This window comes from Littorina saxatilis, linkage group LG16 (assembly GCF_037325665.1).
Source record: "Littorina saxatilis isolate snail1 linkage group LG16, US_GU_Lsax_2.0, whole genome shotgun sequence".
NCBI lineage: Eukaryota > Metazoa > Mollusca > Gastropoda > Littorinimorpha > Littorinidae > Littorina > Littorina saxatilis.
This window is the reverse complement of record NC_090260.1, coordinates 3,690,140-3,710,631: the sequence shown is the minus strand read 5'-3', so window position 1 is coordinate 3,710,631 and position 20,492 is coordinate 3,690,140. Positions and strand designations below refer to the sequence as shown.

Sequence of the window (20,492 nt, the reverse complement as noted above, 5' to 3'; positions counted from 1 at the left end):
CCGAAGATAGTCCTTTCTGTCACGCTGACGACACACCACATATACTACACACTGACGTCACACCACAGACACTACACACTGGCGTCACACCACAGACACTACTCATTGACGTTACACCACATATACTACACACTGACGTCATACCTCAGATACTACACACTGACGTCACACCACAGACACTACTCACTGACGTCACACCATAGACACTACTCACTGACGTCACACCGCAGACACTACTCACTAACGTCACACCACATAAACTACACACTGACGTCACACCACAGACACTACTTACTGACGTCACATCACAGACACTACACTCTGACGTCATACCACATATAATACACATTGACGTCACACCACATACACTACTCACTGACGTCACATCACAGACACTACACACTGACGTCACACCACAGACACTACACACTGACGTCACACCACATATACTACTCATTGACGTCACACGACAGAAACTATACACATTGACGTCACACCACAAACACTATACACTGACGTCACACCACATACACTACTCACTGACGTCACACCACATACACTACACAGTGACGTCACACCACATACACTACTCACTGACGTCACTCCACAGACACTACACACTGACGTCACACCACAGACACGACACACTGACGTGACACCACATACACTACTCACTGACGTCACACCACAGACACTACACACTGACGTGACACCACATACACTACTCACTGACGTCACACCACAGAAACTACACACTGACGTCACACCACATAAAATACACACTGACGTCACACCACATTCACTACACACTGACATCACATCACGTACACTATTCACTGACGTCACATTACTGACTTACGTCACACCACATACACTACCCACTGACGTCACACCACCGACACTACTCACTGACGTCACACCACCGACACTACTCACTGACGTCACACCACATACACTACTCACTGACGTCACTCCAGTAAAAAATGATAGCCTTTACGCTCCTATCAAGTGACGAGAACGGATATTTTGTTGTAAAAAAAAAAAGACACAGGTTTGATGCAATGTGTCATACTTCGGTTCTCACAACGTGCTTTTTTTCAGCGTGAGGTTGTGTGCGCGTTTCCGAGATAAAAGGTTGTGTGCACGCTTGTTAGTCCGTTTGCATGAGTGTGGTAGATTAGAACGTGTGCGTAATATGTTCATGCTCTACATTGTGTGTGTGTGTGTGTGTGTGTGTGTGTGTGTCTGTGTGTGTCTGTGTGTGTGTGTGTGTGTGTGTGTGAATGTGTGTGTGTGTGTGTGTATGTGTGGTGTGTGTGTGTGTGTATGTGTGTGTGTGTGGTGTGTGTGTGTGTGTGTGTGTGTATGTGTGTGTGTGGTGTGTGTGTGTGTGTGTGTGTGTGTGTGTGTGTGTGAGAGTGTGTGTGTGTGTGTGTGTGTGTGTGTGTGTGTGTGTGTGTGTGTGTGTGTGTGTGTGTGTGTGTGTGTGTGTGTGTGTGTGTATGTGTGTGTGACAACAGTACGTGCTCCCCCCACCCCCTTGTTCCTCTCCACCTGTGGACAATATGATTTGTTGCGTCAATAAAAAGTGACAACAGTCATGGTTTGTTTCGCTCCTTTCTTTTTTCTCAATTCATTGACTCGTGCATTCTTTGTGTTTGTATTTTCTGTGTGGGCATCTTCGTATCATATGTATACCTTTGTCTGCTAGCTAGTTCAATTCATTGACTCGTGCAGTCTTTGTGTTTGTATTTTCTGTGTGGGCATCTTCGTATCATATGTATACCTTTGTCTGCTAGCTAGTTTAATTCGTTCGCATGATGCTTCGTATGTTAGTAAGTTCGGCAGCTAGTCTGTTAGTGAGTCAGTCTGTCAGTTACGCAATCGGACTTGTCAGTTTGTAAACGCGTTTGTTTGTTTGCTTGCAAATCAGTGTACTTCTTCCCAGCTCGCCAGAGACGTCATTTCGTATTAGCGGTGCTCGATTCGAACGGCGGGTAAGGGCCCGTTCACACACACACACACACACACACACACACACACACACACACACACACACACACACACACACACACACACACACACACACACACACACATATATTTTTTTTGATTTGCCATGTGCTGGATTTTGACGGCGAGCCCCTCGCAAAAATGTAGAGCTGTGTGACGGGGGCCATACAAATACTACATCACGACTGTACTGCGCCACCACCCGGCTACGCTTGTTTTGTGCAGTTCAAAATAAGCGCGCAGCTTCGAGACCTAGCATATCCCACCCCGACCAAACCACGCTCCTAAAGATCCTCCCACAATTGGCCCACGATTGGCCACGCTCTCCACAAATTGTACAACGGAGTAGAAGCGGCGTCTCTGTGTGAACGGGGTATAAATGAGCCTGGTACGGCTATTTACAGTGGATGTTTGATTGCTGGCTTCTTATAGACATCGGGTGTCTGGCACAGTTAAAACCACACATATCAGGGGGGGGGGGGGGGGGGACATTTCAACATCTGTTGGTCGCTTCTTATTGACATTGGGTGTCTAGCACAGTTAAAACCACACATATCAGGGGGGGGGGGGGGACATTTCAACATCTGTTGGTCGCTTCTTATAGACATTGGTTGTCTGACACAGTTAAAACCACACATATCAGGGGGGGGGGGGGGGGGGGACATTTCAACATCTGTTGGTCGCTTCTTATTGACATTGGGTGTCTGACACAGTTAAAACCACACATGTCTGGGGGGGGGGGGGGACATTTCAACATATGTTGGTCGCTTCTTATTGACATTGGGTGTCTGACACAGTTGAAACCACACAAGTCTGGGGGGGGGGGGGACATTTCAACATATGTTGGTCGCTTCTTATTGACATTGGGTGTCTAACACAGTTAAAACCACACTTGTCGGGGGGGGGGGGGGGGGACATTTCAACATCTGTTGGTCGCTTCTTATTGATATTAGGTGTCTAGCGCAGGAAAATATGTTGGCGACCAGCGGTTCGGGCATCTAATCTCTCTGACTGATTTAATGCATTAGCATTGTTACGGAGCACTTTTTGAATTGTACAGCGTCAGAGTGTTTAAATTGCACTACACAGGATGTCCCAATGATTTATTTAGGTTAAATTTGCCAGAAACCGTCTCCAAAACGGCCGCTTTGTAACCATATACTTAAATGTATCAAATTGCAAAAAGTACGCGGCTGTCTTTCTGTCCCCGTGTGAGTTCATCGTGGCCGGGATGTGCAGTTGTGCGTGACGTCACGAGGGTCCGGGTACACGTATCGTGTGTCAGCGCTGAAGCCTATATATTGTTACGACCTGTGTTGTCAGAGCCCAGTCTGTGTCTGTGTGAAATTGTCGACACAACCACAGCAGAGACGTGTTCAGGTTGTGTTTTATTTTATATGTAAAGTTCTGCCAGTCACTCTTGATGTTGAGTCACTCTTGATGTTGACGTGAGTACCGGGAACTTCATGTCTCGCTCAATGGATGTTCAGTTCGGTCTTCGATCTTCAGTCCTGAGATATCAGGCTGACGTCGTTAGTTGTGTGTGCAGAGAATATTGCATTGAACGTCTTCCATGCTGATCATACCTCAGATATCCAGGACACATCTTCACAACGCCTGTGTTTGACTGTATTGCCTTTATTGTTCTAGTATCGGTCTAACACTTTGGATGTGTCTACTTTTGTTTGAGGCAATAGACCTCCCGGGATTCTAATAGAAATAGCTTTAAGCATGGAGCTTACAGTGTGAACTGAGACAGGAGACAAACTTACATCAGTCTCGGCTAGCACTGTCAGCTGAAGACAGTCTCGGCTAGCACTGTCAGCTGAAGACAGTCTCGGCTAGCACTGTCAGCTGAAGACAGTCTCGGCTAGCACTGTCAGCTGAAGAGACGACAAGAAATAACAACCAACCATTGGATGTGTCGAGATAGCGCCAAGGTGTGAGGTGACATCGCTGAACAGAGGTAAGACTGTGTGTGTAGAGGTAAGACTGTGTGTGTAGAGGTAAGACTGTGTGTGTGTAGAGGTAAGACTGTGTGTGTAGAGGTAAGACTGTGTGTGTGTAGAGGTAAGACTGTGTGTGTAGAGGTAAGACTGTGTGTGTGTAGAGGTAAGACTGTGTGTGTAGAGGTAAGACTGTGTGTGTGTAGAGGTAAGACTGTGTGTGCATAGAGGTAAGACTGTGTGTGCAGAGGTAAGACTGTGTGTAGAGGTAAGACTGTGTGTGTAGAGGTAAGACTGTGTGTGTAGAGGTAAGACTGTGTGTGTAGAGGTAAGACTGTGTGTGTAGAGGTAAGACTGTGTGTGTAGAGGTAAGACTGTGTGTAGAGGTAAGACTGTGTGTGTAGAGGTAAGACTGTGTGTGTAGAGGTAAGACTGTGTATGTAGAGGTAAGACTGTGTGTGTAGAGGTAAGACTGTGTGTGTAGAGGTAAGACTATGTGTGTAGAGGTAAGACTGTGTGTAGAGTAAGACTGTGTGTGTAGAGGTAAGACTGTGTGTGTAGAGGTAAGACTGTGTGTGTAGAGGTAAGACTGTGTGTGTAGAGGTAAGACTGTGTGTGTAGAGGTAAGACTGTGTGTAGAGGTAAGACTGTGTGTGTAGAGGTAAGACTGTGTGTGTAGAGGTAAGACTGTGTGTGTAGAGGTAAGACTGTGTGTAGAGGTAAGACTGTGTGTGTAGAGGTAAGACTGTGTGTGTAGAGGTAAGACTGTGTGTGTAGAGGTAAGACTGTGTGTGTAGAGGTAAGACTGTGTGTGTAGAGGTAAGACTGTGTGTGTAGAGGTAAGACTGTGTGTGTAGAGGTAAGACTGTGTGTGTAGAGGTAAGACTGTGTGTGTAGAGGTAAGACTGTGTGTGTAGAGGTAAGACTGTGTGTGTAGAGGTAAGACTGTGTGTGTAGAGGTAAGACTGTGTGAAGAGAGCATTGAAAGAATTATGTGAGCTTCAAACAGCTTCAAAAACACGTTGCTTGAGGCGAGCCCACACTTATTCAGTGTTGTAAGGATTTCTGTCGTTTCTTTCTTGCCTCTCGATACAAATTCCTCTGTGCCTATGTTGACACTCATTGTTGTAAACAAGGTGAAGCCAAGGTACCTTGAGCTTCTTGGTAACTAAATACCGCATCTCTTTCTCGGATAAGTAACCATGTTTACGGAATACCACAGCTTTTGTTTTTACATTTAGTCAAGTTTTGACTAAATGATTTAACGTAGAGGGGGAATCGAGACGAGGGTCGTGGTGTATGTATGTGTGTGTGTCTACTACTACTACTACTACTACTACTACTACTACTTCTACTACTACTACTACTACTACTACTCCTACTTCAGGTGGCAGTACCACCTGTACGTGGGTATCCAAATTGTGATTTTTACTGTTTGTAAAATGTTCGGATTTTTCTATTGACATTTGCATGATTACTCATTATACCACACATTGTTCATACAAAGTGTTGATTTTGGCCTAACAAACATATTTCTTGGTGAAAAAAAGGTTTTGTAGGATGAGCTGTGGCCGACGTAAAAAAATAATCATTTATTTTTGAACTCACAACTCATACATTTATGAACAGATTGTCTTCATGTTTTGTAAATTATGTAAGCAGTATATTATCTGGATTATGTGCTAGGGGATTTCTTATATCTGTAACGGTTGATGTGTGATGGCTGTGTAATAATGTGCCTAAAATTAGGTAATAAAAAAAAGTTGAAAAAAATTCTTAATCAATCTCTAGGACAGATATCCAGAAAATGCTATGACAACATCCAGATACAAGCATTTTAAAGCACTCCACAAAATTGTATGTGAATATCTCCAATATCAGCCCCAAACTGACCCGCCATCGCCATTTTTCGCTAACTTTTTAGCCTTCAAATTGGATACAAATTTGCTTTCCTACCTGTCTGCTGAGCTAGTACCCCCCTGGCTGGTATGGGTCCCCTTCCTGTCTGGTCTGCTGGGTCAAAATACACTTTTTCATGACATTACATGATGTAAGACTTTTTATATGTAAATATGATTGAAATTTCTTAGTCTGCAAGTGTTTTTTTTTTCATTCAAAACGTAGTAGTGTTCGAGAAATTTGAGGTTGTTTTCAACGTAAAAATTCTCGGAATTTCCGGGCTGTGCACCCCCACTTGACCTCAAATTTATCGAAAACTATTACGTTTTGAATAAAAACACTTACAGATTATGAAATTTCAATCATATTTACATATAAAAAGTCTTACATCATATAATGTCATGAAAAAGTGATTTTTGACCCACGTACAGGGGGTACTGCCACCTTAAATAAATACATGATAAAATGAAGAAAATTATAAGTTTATGTGCAAGAAGCGCATTATACAGACAACATTATTTTCCTTCTGAAATAGAGATAGAAAGCGAGACACAAACAGCTAGTACAGACAGACAGACAGACAGACAGACAGACAGACAGACAGACAGACAGACAGACAGCAGACAGGCATAGAGAAACACAGAGACAGAGAATGAGCGAGAAATAGAGCTTAAATTACGACACTGAGTTTTAACTCGTTCCCAAAAGGCCAACAATTTGAAGAAAACAGGCCAGGCAGTAATGGCTTACAAGAGTCATGTAGCTGCACACCTGATATCTCCCCCTATGAGTACAATGCAACCCGGATGTGCAGTAGTCTGAGACGACACAAGGTCCCGGGTACACGGGTACTCCTACCTGTAGGGCCTGCACTGTACAGCCAGTGTCGTGTACATAGAGATAACTACCTGGCTTGCTTGGTTTTTACATTTAGACAAGTTTTAACATAGAAATCGAGACAAGGGTGGTGGTGTATGTGTGCGAGTGTGTGTTTGGGTAGAGCGATTCAGAGACCTGGTTTTCCTAATTGTTGTTTCGCCTTCACATTCCCTTATACATACACATATATATACACACATACACACCATACACACCACCCAGCGCTTGTTTCTTTCTTCCTTTTTCTTCCCGTTGTCTATGCTAACTGTGAAGGCTCTAGTCGGTGTCTATGCTAACTGTGAAGGCTCTGGTCGTTATCTATGCTAACTGTGAAGGCTCTAGTCGTTGTCTATGCTAACTGGGAAGGCTCTAGTCGTTATCTATGCTAACTGTGAAGGCTCTAGTCGTTGTCTATGCTAACTGTGAAGGCTCTAGTCGTTGTCTATGCTAACTGTGAAGGCTCTAGTCGTTGTATATGCTAACTGTGAAGGCTCTAGTCTTGTCTATGCTGACTGTGAAGGCTCTAGTCGTTGTCTATGCTGACTGTGAAGGCTCTAGTCGGTGTCTATGCTAACTGTGAAGGCTCTAGTCGTTTTTTATGCTGACTGTCAAGGCTCTAGTCGTTATCTGTGTTAACTGTAAAGGCTCTAGTCGTTGTCTATACTAACTGTGAAGGCTCTAGTCGTTGTCTATGCTTACTGTGAAGGCTCTAGTCGTTGTCTATGCTGACTGTGAAGGCTCTAGTCGTTGTCTATGCTAACTGTTGAGGCTCTAGTCATTGTCTATGCTGACTGTGAAGGTTCTAGTCGTTGTCTATGCTAACTGTGAAGGCTCTAGTCGTTGTCTATGCTGACTGTGAAGGCTCTAGTCGTTGTCTATGCTAACTGTGAAGACTCTAGTCGTTGTTTATGCTGACTGTGAAGGCTCTAGTCGTTCTCTATGCTAATTGTGAAGGCTCTAGTTGTTGTCTATGCTAACTGTGAAGGCTCTAATCGTTGTCTATGCTGACTGTGAAGGCTCTAGTCGTTGTCTATGCTGTGATGGCTCTAGTCGTTGTCTATGCTAACTGTGAAGGCTCTAGTCGTTGTCTATGCTAACTATGAAGGCTCTAGTCGTTGTATATGCTAAATGTGAAGGCTCTAGTCGTTGTCTATGCTAACTGTGAAGGCTCTACCCAGCCAGCATGATTCTGCGTGACGCATGCGTTATTTCTGCGTTTTTCATGCGGGGATGCGTACGGCCTCGTGACACCTTCGCTTCGCGCGCGTTACTTTTCGCCAACTTTTACGCAGATTGTCGCATTCGAAACGACTTCACCACGCAGTGTTTAGCACGCATGGATTCAATGAAAAGGTGATTGCAATTTTTGTTTTTCCTAATTTTATACCGTGGGTTTATGCATTTACTTCATGAAATAATTTATTATATTTTATGTTATTAAAAAATATTTACTTTTAAATTTTGGTTATGAATAGTTATTTTTCTTCAAAAACTTCTTTTTTTTTTTTTTTAGAAAAAAAATTGCATAAAAACTTTCAATCCGTTATTTTTCAGTTTATCTTAAGACAGTTTCGGTTAAAAAAAAAATGCATTTAAAAGTTTAATAAAAATATTTTTATTTTATGTAATGGTTTTCCCATTTAATTTTTATTTAATCATTTTGTTATTACTAACATTTATTTGCTTAATTGTTATCCTGATTATTTTTATCTTAAAATAAATATGATTATTTTAATTTGTATTATCATTATAATTGTTTTAGCATGTAATATAATTATTGTAATGGGGATTTGGTATTGTTGTAGGAATCAGCTTTCCACAAAATAATGTCGTGGAAAAATCTAGGCAAAGCATAATAAAAATATTATATGAACAGAAAAGATAACTGAAATCTATATGAACACCCATAACAAAACGATAAAAACATTTAAAAAATTCAGATTAAACAAAAAAATGTAAACTAAAGTAACTTTGAAACTAATTATCTACTCAAAATAAAGGCTGATGTTAATGGTTACATAAAATTTGTTCTCAGCATATTTTCATTTTATTTTATTTTGCTTTGGAAGAAAATCTCTATGAAAGTTCAATTTCAGGGGAGACAGTTACCTTGACTGAAAAGAGCAATTTATTGAAGTTATTTCCCTTGTCTGTCAGACCATCTCCAACTTCCTGTTGGCAAGAAGTCTGTCAAATCCACATTGTATCGGCGTTTTTTTGCTTTTTCTTCATATTGACTTGTATTTTTGACTTGCTTATTGGATGCAAGGTAATCTTATCCTTCTCTCTGAAATGAAGATTGACTTCTTTCAAGAATAGGTAAGTTGATCAACTGAAGGAAAGATTTGGGAATTTGAATTTTTGATAGCTCGCGGCTTCGGCTTCCGAGTTTGATGGCAGAGAGAATTTCTCACACTTTCGATTTTTTTTTCGCCTAGAAGAACACTGTTCTATTCATTCATGTTTGTTTTGTCTGAAAGATGGATGAATGAACTAACTTTTCCAAAAACATAAAGTTGATTGATGCAGTGGTTTGTTTTTAAGGAGTTGTGGAAGAGTGAAAATACCATCCGAATCCCGATTCGCGGGTCGCTCACGGCACCATAAAAACTGAATTTTCGTTTATCATTTTATGTCTCATTGTCTGTTTCTTGGTGAACTTTGGTTGGTTCCTAATCTGGTCGAGTCATTGCGGCAGCAGTTGTCAGGAGCTTTAGTAGTAATACTAATAGGCTCTTCATATATCTGTTTTTTTATATTTGTATACTTTTTATTTTTCCACAGATGTTCAACTTTCAGTAGTGAGGTCGGCAGAACTAGAACGAGGCTGACCCAGATGTGTCGTCATGTAAACAAGCTACTTTGAACAGTAATTTGCTGTGCTCTACAAACTATTAGACTTGATTTTATGAATGTGATGAAATAGAAGAAATCTTCTTCTTTCCAATGATGTATCACACAAGTATGACTTTTACCTACTCGCAATGAGATTTTGAGTAGCGCGAACCTGCAATACCGAAACTGACGTTTTATCTGGAGGTCGCCATTTTGATTCAGAGTTGACTGCTTCCAGAGAGCACATGATGCCAGTCATTATAATATTTAAATTAGGTATCACGTGATGTCTTCATCCACACAAATGGCGTTTAGATCAGGTAGATATTTTTTCGATGAGTTTTTTTCAGTTTCAGTTCCGCATCCTGACATAGACTCATAGTCATAGTGGAATATTCTGTGTCTGAGTCTCGGAAAAGAGAAAAATTACCCTTGTTCCCGAGGCATGCATAGACTAGAGAGGCAGGCAGAGGCTGTGTCAGCGTGTGCAGTGATAAAGTTGAAAAACAGATTTTGTTGAAAGAAAAATAAAAAATACATCACAGAGAAAATAAATATACTAATTTAGTGAAATTGAGATGCTTATATTTAATAATTAATATTCCAGTTTTGATGTTTGCGTGTTACTGTTACTGTTAGGTTTGGGAATCAATGTGATCCTATTTAACTTCCAAGTATTTATTTTTTCAGAAAGCTTTGACTTGAGTATGACGGTGCTCACTGCTTGTTTGAACTGAAGGTGAAGAAAGCTGAGATGGACAGTGACCTTAACACCGCCACCGATGCCAGTAACGCAGACTGTCGTTCCGTCCCGGCAAGGTGAAGATGAACAGGTATGGCTCGATAGCAATGAGTGTCTCATTCAGAGTCATTGATAGTGACACTGACAGCGTCTTTTTGTTCTGTGACTTTGGCTTATTTTGTGTTTTATTCTTTTAGTTATAACCAGATGTGTCAAACAAATTCAGCTGATCTCTTTTACTGTTTTAGTGAAACAAATGTATTGTTTCCAGCAAAGGGAAAAAAATCGGGTGGGGGCGGTTGGTCGATTTTATTTTTATATATATTTAAATTTTTATTTTATTTTAATAGTTTTATTGATGTTTGTTTTTAATTAACACAGGCATCTCATTGATGAGAAAGTGTGAACTGTGTCCGCGGGATGCCAGAGAAGAGTAACTTTTCATCCAAAGTCTGCAAAATTGAATTTAAAATTTAACCTTTTTGATGAATATTTTTGAATGAATACAAAAAGTTCTAGTGTTTGGAGGAAAAGTTAAGGTCAGTTCAACTTTAAACAAGGATTTTTAGTGTGTGTTTGTTCTTCTGTCTAAAAAAAAAGAAAGAAAAAATCTGCTTGAAGTAAATACACACAAAAATTTTCATCTCCAACTGCTGAGTCCCTACATCTTTTTACCCCATCAAATGCCACTCTGTATGCCCCTTTAAAAATTGATTGCAATATATATATTCCTCATCTTCTCCTGAATTCAAAAATATAGAGATGTCACGTTTACTTTGAACATTTGCTCAGATTGTTTTTTAGTGCTGATGGTTTCTTTTCAGGCCGACAGATTGTCTAATATGTATTGCTTCATGTAAATGACTTTTTGTTCTTCTTTTCTTCCATTCAGCGGACACAAGACTACGAGCAGAGCAGAGCGGCAAGATAAACATCAGTTCTTGCTGCTGGAGAAGGTTCTACAGGAGCAGATGGACCTGATGCGACTAATTTAGTAATTGGTCGCCAAAGAATCATGGTGGAGCCAGAGCCTGTGCTACTGTTCGATGGAGTCATCTTTTTACTGTTGAGTGTGGAAGATGTTGAAGGCACATGATGGATCTGTCGAAGGAGTGATCACTGGTAGGTGGCTTTGAATGCTATTGTTGAAGCAGACCAGTCATGCCTGTGCTATTTTACCCAGATAACTGTAGCAAGATCTTGTGAGAGTGACATGTTATTGTTAGACGCTCTTTAGGCTTTAAATGTTACCTTGAGTGTGTGCTTTTTGGAGGATGCCAGATGTCATCACGGTTCACGGGTGTATCTTAACTGTTCATCAGTTCTCAGTCATGACCAGTTTCCCATTATCCTGGGAATTCATGCAAGGTTTATGCGTATTGGTCACATTTGTGAATTTAACCAACACATTTTGATGATAAAACTATGCTTATGGGTACGCACAATGATGGGCCTCTTTTTCTCATGTGGGGTGCGGAAAATGCATGCACCACTTTGTTTTCTGTGATCATTGCATCTGTGAGAAATAATGCAAATATTGCTCTGTGGCCAGAGCTGCCATCTGCTAGGTTTTCAGGGATGTAACAGAAATTGCTACGCTGTTTCCTCAAGTTCAAAATTGCAAGTGCTACACTCAAGCAAATAATCACAAACATGCAACAGTGCCTTCTTGTGAGTTCTGATTCTCATTTTGTGTAGGCATCGGATTATGGGTCAGAAAAAAATTGTCCACACTGAATAGTATCACGGTTGACGCTCTCTTCTAACTATGTTTGTGCTTTCCAAATGAAGATTTGTGAGATAGTATTGAATGATTGATGCAGGTCACCTGAGGTGTGTGATTACATTTTATGACAATGCTACACTCAATCACCATTTGCTCTTCTGAAAACTTTTTTTTTTAAAGCAAGTGCGATTATTGATTTTTTGTTCCAGGTGACAGTATGATGCTTCCAGATTGAATTGTTTGTATGTGAAGAAGAGCTAGCTGTCTGAATATTTGATTTTTGGAATTCAGTTGGCTTGTTTTGTTTGTTTCAGATCCATGACCATGAGCTCGGTGTGGTTGGTGGACATGAACTAAAGACGACTACTGATGCTGTGATGACGAAGGTGTTCCATAGGCTACACGGTTGCTGACAGGGGGCTCTGGGGGAGGGCAGGGAAAGAGACCATGGTGTACGCTGCGACTAAAAGCCATCGACAGTGAGTTGTTTTTCATAATTTGTAAAATCATCCTGGTCCTTTTAGGAAGAAGATAAAATCCATGTCTACAAAACAACAAGTTATTTCTGTCTCAAATTTTGTTCTTTGGAATCAATTTTAAATTTGCCATGTTTCACATGTGAATGATAGTTGTCAAAGCTTTTACGCTTAACATTAAATTGCTAGAAGCCAAGTTCCTGAGCTCATTTGTCAGTGTCATGGATTTTCGACTACATACGAAATAAGGATGTTAGCAAACGGTATGATGTCGTCACATATGCGTCTGCACGTCACAGTACATGTATTATGAATTTCCGAAGGCCCCCAAAGAAAAAGTCATAGTAAAGGTAACTTTAACCACTTGACTGCCTTATGACGGGTATACCAGTCATGCGCTTGTGCAGCCGCAGCGCCTTAGGACGGGATTTTCCAGAAATGCTACGTCACTGCTGACACACAAATAGCAGCCAATGGCTTGGTAGGATACCTCATTCTCATGAATAAACATAAATGGTGACGCGGTTTTGCGTTTGAAGGCTATTTTCGGCCTTGTCGACAGGGTATGGGAGAGAAATCTCGACTCGTCAAAATGGCTAACGGTGACTGTCGACCGGGCCCTAGTAGGGAAAAACAAAGCCGGACTGACGCTACAGGCGGTGTAAATGATTATGGATACTGACAGGGGAAGGGGGAGATCTTCTTTCGGACAATTCGTTGGAAACAGGTAGATGACAGTGATTATAATCCTTTCTTGGAGCGAGCAAAACAGCCACCTGTGTTTGATCCACAGGCACCGGAAGATGCACCGGGCTGATTTTTCAAAAGTTCATATTTAAACATCATTATAAGCGAAACTAATTATCATTTCCATGATTAGACACTAAAAACAGATTCTTGGTTCAATTTCCTTTAAAAACAACATTGGTTTTACTTACCTACCTACTGCCAGTTTGAAGCTAGATTTTTGTGTGAATTATTACACCCCAAACTCCAATATTCCCTGGCAGTCAGGAATGCACATACCCAAGTTTTGATTGGCAGCGAAAGGGTTAAAACAAATATTAGGGTAGGTATTTTTTTTTACTTCTCTTCTACAAGGATTACAATGTGTTGTAATTTCCTAACTCAAGTATAGTTGGTGTGTTGTAAAAGCGTATGGTGTGTATGCAAGTTTGTGTGTCTGTATGATTTTTAGCAAGTTTACAGGCGTCAGGAAATAAACTTGAGACTTTTCTCAAATCAGTGATAGTTGTTTGATGATCTAAGTTCATGTTATTTTTTGTTTTGTCATGCAGAGGCTGTTCCGTGAAGCTGTACGGGTGCCACAGGTCAAGACCTTGAAGACGGCCGTTCAAGACTGGTTTTTGGAAGCCTGTGATAAAAGAAAGAGACAACAGGCCATGGAAGAGCCTTCATGATTTGGTTTGCAGTAATTGAACTTTGTAATCTTTGTAGGCTTATTTACAATGCTAGTTGCAAAAATTTGATGAATGTAAGATTTGACTCGCCTGAGAAATTGCTAGTGAGTAATTGTATTTCACAGTTCAGGTCTGTGTGGGTGATGGGTACTGTACAGAAGAGTCTGGGGTTTTGTTGGACATTATTTAAGCTAAGCTTTAAACTTCACACTCTTCTACAGATGATGTTCAGACATGATGTACCCTTTTAGGTTGTGTCAGAACGACAGAAGACTAAACTGGAAGTGCTCAACTACCATTACTATCAGTGGAGACGCATGGATGCATTTGAACTTTTCTTGTGGGTATCCCATACTAAAAATATAGAATACATGATTCTGGAAAAGCTGTTCAAGGGCACTTACACACTATATTCGATTTTTAATACACGACTCAAACCTTCAGGCTAAATTAAAATGAATAAAATACAAGTATAAAGAGTTCAGAAAAGAAGAAAACAAAAAGTGAACAAATAGAAAGAAAAGGTTTTAACAATTCCTTGTCATTTATGGGAGTCGAACGCAAACAACCTAGGCAGCTTGAAGGAGACAATGCATGATGCGGGTTTTTGTTGTTCTTTATTATTTTTTGGAGTTGAGTTGAGAATTTAGAAGCGAGACTAGAAATATACTTTTTTTTTTTTTTGCTGTTAAAACCGTTATGATTGGATTTCTATAGATGTAAGTCTTGGTGCAGCTGATAAAAATTTAGCCCTTGAATGTAGGCAGTGTAAGGTAAATGAAGCAAAGTTCTCTCCGAAACAGCAAAAAAATGCATTTCAATTATATTGATCCTCGCCACCTTATTTTGTTTGCTGAGCAGCTGGCCGCTGGAGACTTGTCTATCATTTTGTGAGTAAGCTGCGTGTTTTACATCCATTTTGAGATGGCAAACCTATGTTTTACGCAGTCTGATAAGTTTTTTTTAATTTATGAGTTTTATGTCATGTTTTTTTTAAAATTTATGAGTTTATGTCATGTTGGTGTGCTTATACATATCAGTGGAGAAGGGGCATTGAATAAGTGTTTCTTTTTGATATCATTGTTCTGAATTTTGACTATTAGCTGGCATTTTACCTTTTGTTTCATTATTGTAGTTGTTACTTTTGTGTAGTGAAACTTGATAACTCACTGCTGCCCATGTCTAGGTTGTGTCAATTGTTTTTTCTTCACTGAACGTACCACTGATTATCAATGATGACATCAGGGTTTTGTTCTGTTTTTTCTCTGGCATTTGAATTTGCTTCAAATCATTGTGAACTTTTTTTTTCCATGCAAAGTTACTGGTATATGTGAATATGTTAACACACTTCAAATCAAAACCTGAAATGTCTCCTTTTTAAAAGTAATTTTTTTAATTTTTTATTTAAATGGTACACATTCATATGATTGTCTCCCTTTTTTTGACTCACATGCGAAGCAAAAGTGAGTCTATGTACTCACCCGAGTCGTCCGTCCGTCCGTCCGTCCGTCCGTCCGTCCGTCCGTCCGTCCGGAAAACTTTAACGTTGGATATTTCTTGGACACTATTCAGTCTATCAGTACCAAATTTGGCAAGATGGTGTATGATGACAAGGCCCCAAAAAACATACAAGCATCTTGACCTTGCTTCAAGGTCAAGGTCGCAGGGGCCATAAATGTTGTCTAAAAAACAGCTATTTTTCCCATTTTTCCCATTTTCTCTGAAGTTTTTGAGATTGAATACCTCACCTATATATGATATATAGGGCAAAGTAAGCCCCATCTTTTGATACCAGTTTGGTTTACCTTGCTTCAAGGTCAAGGTCACAGGAGCTCTTCAAAGTTGGATTGTATACATATTTTGAAGTGACCTTGACCCTTAACTATGGAAGATAACTGTTTCAAACTTAAAAATTAGGTGGGGCACATGTTATGCTTTCATCATGAGACACATTTGGTCACATATGATCAAGGTCAAGGTCACTTTGACCCTTATGAAATGTGACCAAAATAAGGTAGTGAACCACTAAAAGTGACCATATCTCATGGTAGAAAGATGCACCATTGTACTTCCTATGTCTTGAATTAACAGCTTTGTGTTGCATGACCTTGGATGACCTTGACCTTGGGTCAAGGTCACATGTATTTTGGTAGGAAAAATGTGTAAAGCAGTTCTTAGTGTATGATGTCATTGCTAAGTTTAGTTATTTGACCTTGACTCTGAAGGTCAAGGTCATGTAAAGGTCAAGGTCAAGCATGTGAGTCGTATGGGCTTTGCCCTTCTTGTTTTCTTCTTTTTTTTTTTTCCTTTTTTTTTTCTCTCTCCTTCTCTTATTTTGTTTTTTTCTTTCTTATTCTTCGGTTTGTTCTTCCTTTTATCTTCTTATCCTCTTTCTCTTGCTTGTTCCTTGTCCCAGTATGCTTTCACGCCGCCCCATCTAATTATTTTGTGCTCCATCCACATCTGAATTTCGTTCAGCTGCCTTGTCCGAAATGTGTGTGGGGCACATATGTATGATTAATGTCAATGTTCATGTTTCAAGTTCCTTGCTTTGTGAATTGCATACCAATGTTTTATGCAGTCGTGATAGATTCTAAATGTATGTGTTATCCTAGTTTGGTATACATTGACTGGATTTCGATCCCTGGAGAATGGGCATTAACTAAGTGTTTGTTTGTGATATCATTAGTAATCTGAAGTTCAACTATTAGCTGGCTTGTAGAACTTTTTTTCTCTTTTTGTTGCTGTTCTGTATTCAAACATGTTGATACAACTCACTGCTGCCTATGCCTAGGCTGTGCCAATTATTTATTTATTTGTTTACATCAATGTGATATAGTGACGAGTGTACATCAAAATTCTCTCTTATAAGTTATACTGGATTCTTCACTGCATGTACTACGGCGTATCGATGATGACTATCAGGGTTTTGTTCTATTTATTCTTTGTTCTGCCAATTTGAATTCTGCTTTGAATAGTATTTTGATCATTTTTGTTTCCGTGCTGCTGGTATGTCAAAATGCAGTGAAATTAAAACCTGGAAGTCACAATGGCAATAAGCGAGATTCAAATCTCTCCTTTGTTTTAATCAATTTATTTGACTGCATTTTTGTTTTAGAACTTGTACATAATTATGATCATCTCTGTTATCGAACCTGCACGCTTGACCTTTGTCTTTCTGGATCAATACAATGTTGTGCACTGCCCATTATTTGTTTGTGAGTGCGTAAAGCGGTTGTGTGGTCTGCGTAAAATTGTGTAGGTCAATCGTGACATCTGCGTGGAGAGTGCGTCAAATGCGTGAGAATGCGTAAAGCAATTGTGACATCTGCGTGGAGAGTGCGTCAAATGCGTGAGAATGCGTACAGCAATTGTGACATCTGCGTGAAGAGAGCGTAAAAAGCGCGTAATGCCTGAGAATGCGTCAATAATTCGTGACATCTGCGTGGAGAGTGCGTAAGATGATCAGGACATCTGCGTCAAGAGCGCGTTAAATGCGTAAAGCAATCGTGTCGTCTGCGTGGAGAGCGCGTTAATAGCGTGAGAATGCGTAAAGCAATCGTGACGTCTGCGTGGAGAGTGCGAATTTGTCTTGGTGTCAAATAAGCGTGCGCTGGAGGTGCGTATGGTCTGCGTAATCTGAGGGAAAACGAGTGTGTCACGCATGTATTTCGCTTTGCAAAATCGCGCGCGTTACGCATGCGTCCAGTGCAGTTGTTACGCAGAGTTTGGCGACTGCGACACGCATTCGCTGCGCAAAATTTTGCTGGCTGGGTAGTCGTCTATGCTGACTGTGAAGGCTCTAGTCGTCTATGCTGACTGTGAAGGCTCTAGTCGTCTATGCTGACTGTGAAGGCTCTAGTCGTCTATGCTGACTGTGAAGGCTCTAGTCGTCTATGCTGACTGTGAAGGCTCTAGTCGTTGTAAAAGGCTTTGATTTCACAACACAATTAAGTTTTGTGATAATGCAAAGCGATTCAGAGAATGTAGATGAGACGCTTGTGATGCACGTTGTGAACATGTGATATTAAAGCATTCAATTTACACACAGAACAAAGTCACTTTTTTCAGTACTTATATGTTGTTGTTGTTGTTGTTGTTGTTGTTGTTGTTGTTGTTGTTGTTGTTGTTGTTGTTTTTGTGATTTTGCGATAGTGGAGTTAAGATACTAACAATGTTCTGTTGGAATAGCATGTGCGCTTCATTCGAGCTCGACAATCGTAAATAAGGTTTTATGCACCTCGACCGAAGAAAGTTGTAACATGCTACCTTGTTTAGGTCTCTGTATGGCTGACAGCACAAATGATATCTGATTGGCGGGCAGGGTGACGTGAACCAGCCAAGGGGACACAACCCAGCGGTTCATGTAACGCTCGACCCCCCTTCCACCCTCCCCGCCTGTTAAACAGTTTATAAGGCGATTACCAGACTGTTTTTGTCAAGAATGATTTTCTTATTTAGAAAGCAGCGGACGTTTTGACATTTATAACTGTTACAAAATATGCCTGGAGAAAGAAAAATACATTGAATCGATTGAAGACATTAAATACAGGACTGCTCTTACTCGTTTCCGCGCAGGATTATCTGAAATCAACACTCACAAGTTTCGGTACGCACCAAACGGAACCACTAGAAAATGACCTGTCTGTACAAATGATGAAGAAGATGAACACCGTGTTGTAGTTTCATGTCCTTTTATAAAGATCTTCGAAAGAAATACTTGAACATCTCGTGTTCTTTATGTTAGAGAAGAGACAAACCCTTATTAATCAGGTTCAGTGATATGTCATTTGTGATGCGGGTTTTATTGTATGTATGATTTGGTTATAGTTCATAGCTGTGCATACAATTACCGTTATTTTAACCATTCTTGTAAGGGGATGTGGCCTTAGACAATAAAGATTTGTTCTTGTTCTCTCTCTCTCTCCCTCTCTCTTTCTCCTTAACTCTCTCTCCCTATCTCTCTCTCTCTCTTTCTCTCTCTTTCTCTCTCTCTCTTTCTTTCTTTCTCTCTCTTTCTTTCTTTCTCTCTCTCTTTCTCTCTCTCTCTCTCTCTCTCTCTCTCTCTCTCTCTCTCTCTCTCTCTCTCTCTCTCTCTCTCTCTCTCTCTCTCTCTCTCTCTCTCATCCCCCCACCTCTTTCCCCATTGCTGTGTTATGTTTATCAGTACGCACCAAAACGAGTATTTGCCAAGTGACATGCACCTGTCCACCCCCACCCATCTCCCCCACCCATCTCCCCCACCCATCTCTCCTCTCCTGAACTCAACGACCGACCTATCTTACAATGGCCACGGTCTGTCTGTCTGCCGGCACGTTGCTTGCTTTCTGGGTGGTGCTTGTGACACTTGGCCTCACAAGCTAGAGTGGGAAACAGCAGATCAGGTAGAGTTCTCACCCCCCACCCAACCCGTTTTGCAACCTCAAACCCAACCTCCACGACCTGGCATGAGTCGATCGTAACCCGGATGTTTATCAGACTGAGACGCTATCAGGCCTGAGGTGCATGTACATATCCACGCCGTATAAACGGTTGCATCGCCTGAAAGCCGCGGGATCGGTTGCATCGACAAAAAGCCGCGGGATCAGGACACGCGAGGTGAGTTTCTCCACACAATTACAAATCTCTTCTCTTAATTAGTAGATTATCCCATAACTTTTGTTTACACTTTGAACTTAGGTGTTGTAGCATCACATCATCGATTTTTTTCTTTGATTGCATTTACGTGGGAATGTTAAACTGTGCTTATTTACACTTTTTCAAGCGCATTTTTGTAAATTTTGACTTTCAACCTTCACCACTAAAAATCAAGCTTTCGGACAAAGCTACAGACAATTAAAATGTAATCAATGATTATTTATTGACCATTGGGTTAAATTGTATTAGCTAATGTTACATAGTTACTTCATATTTTACGGATATGCAAGGACACTAAACACTTGACGGTTGCACACCACGGAAAATCCTTGTACAGACCTGTTGTGCGCCACGGTAGTCATCGGTTGTGCGCCGTGGAAGTAATTGAAAGTTTAAAAGGTTTACTTTAAGGCTGCAAAATCGCTTCTGAACATTGTGCAACAAACATCATGCCATGTAATGGTGTACAGTGGCCAGCAAAAGTATCGCACCAAATGGGAAGAACGGAATTCGAAATGACTAAAATTGCTTTGAACGAATCGGGAAATGACCTCACATTTTAACGGTCCTAAGAACTCTTCATTTGCTAACAGATTTGGTATCACAAGAAAGAGGGGACTTTCGTCTTCACTATGTTAAACATTCATGAGTGTAGTATACTTGATTGTATTAAAAAGACCGTTTGAAAAGTGTCTAAATTGTTAGACCTTTCCTCTCTTTCTATGTGGTGCAATACTTTTGCCGGCCACTGTACAGGTGGTTTGACCCGGATAGTGTACAGTCCCAATAGTTTCATGGAGACACGCACTTTTTTTAGGATGGTACTCGCACTCTGATATTTCTAATTTTCTATGGCAGATGGAGTCCGGCCCCTGAAATCACCTGTCCACTGCATAAACCATGGATGCGAATCAGCCCC

The 20,492-nt window shown here is 40.7% G+C and overlaps 2 protein-coding genes and 1 long non-coding RNA gene across 3 annotated transcripts in view; all 3 read left to right on the top strand.

Moving 5' to 3' along the window:
* LOC138951567 (uncharacterized) overlaps positions 1–1,263 on the top strand; it is a 2,913-nt gene extending 1,650 nt beyond the window's left edge. The window contains exon 2 of the mRNA XM_070323138.1: positions 1–1,263. This exon is cut by the window's left edge and continues 88 nt beyond it. Within this exon, the coding sequence (XP_070179239.1) occupies positions 1–10 (10 nt within the window). The 3' untranslated portion in view covers positions 11–1,263.
* The window catches only part of LOC138950250 (uncharacterized), a 255,207-nt gene that overhangs the window by 188,952 nt on the left and 45,763 nt on the right, over positions 1–20,492 (top strand). The gene's annotated exons all lie outside the window — the stretch shown is intronic.
* On the top strand, positions 10,035–15,372 carry LOC138950220 (uncharacterized). The gene is made up of 4 exons (XR_011450556.1): positions 10,035–10,404; positions 11,206–11,435; positions 12,354–12,518; positions 13,814–15,372. It is a non-coding gene; the product is annotated as an uncharacterized lncRNA (long non-coding RNA).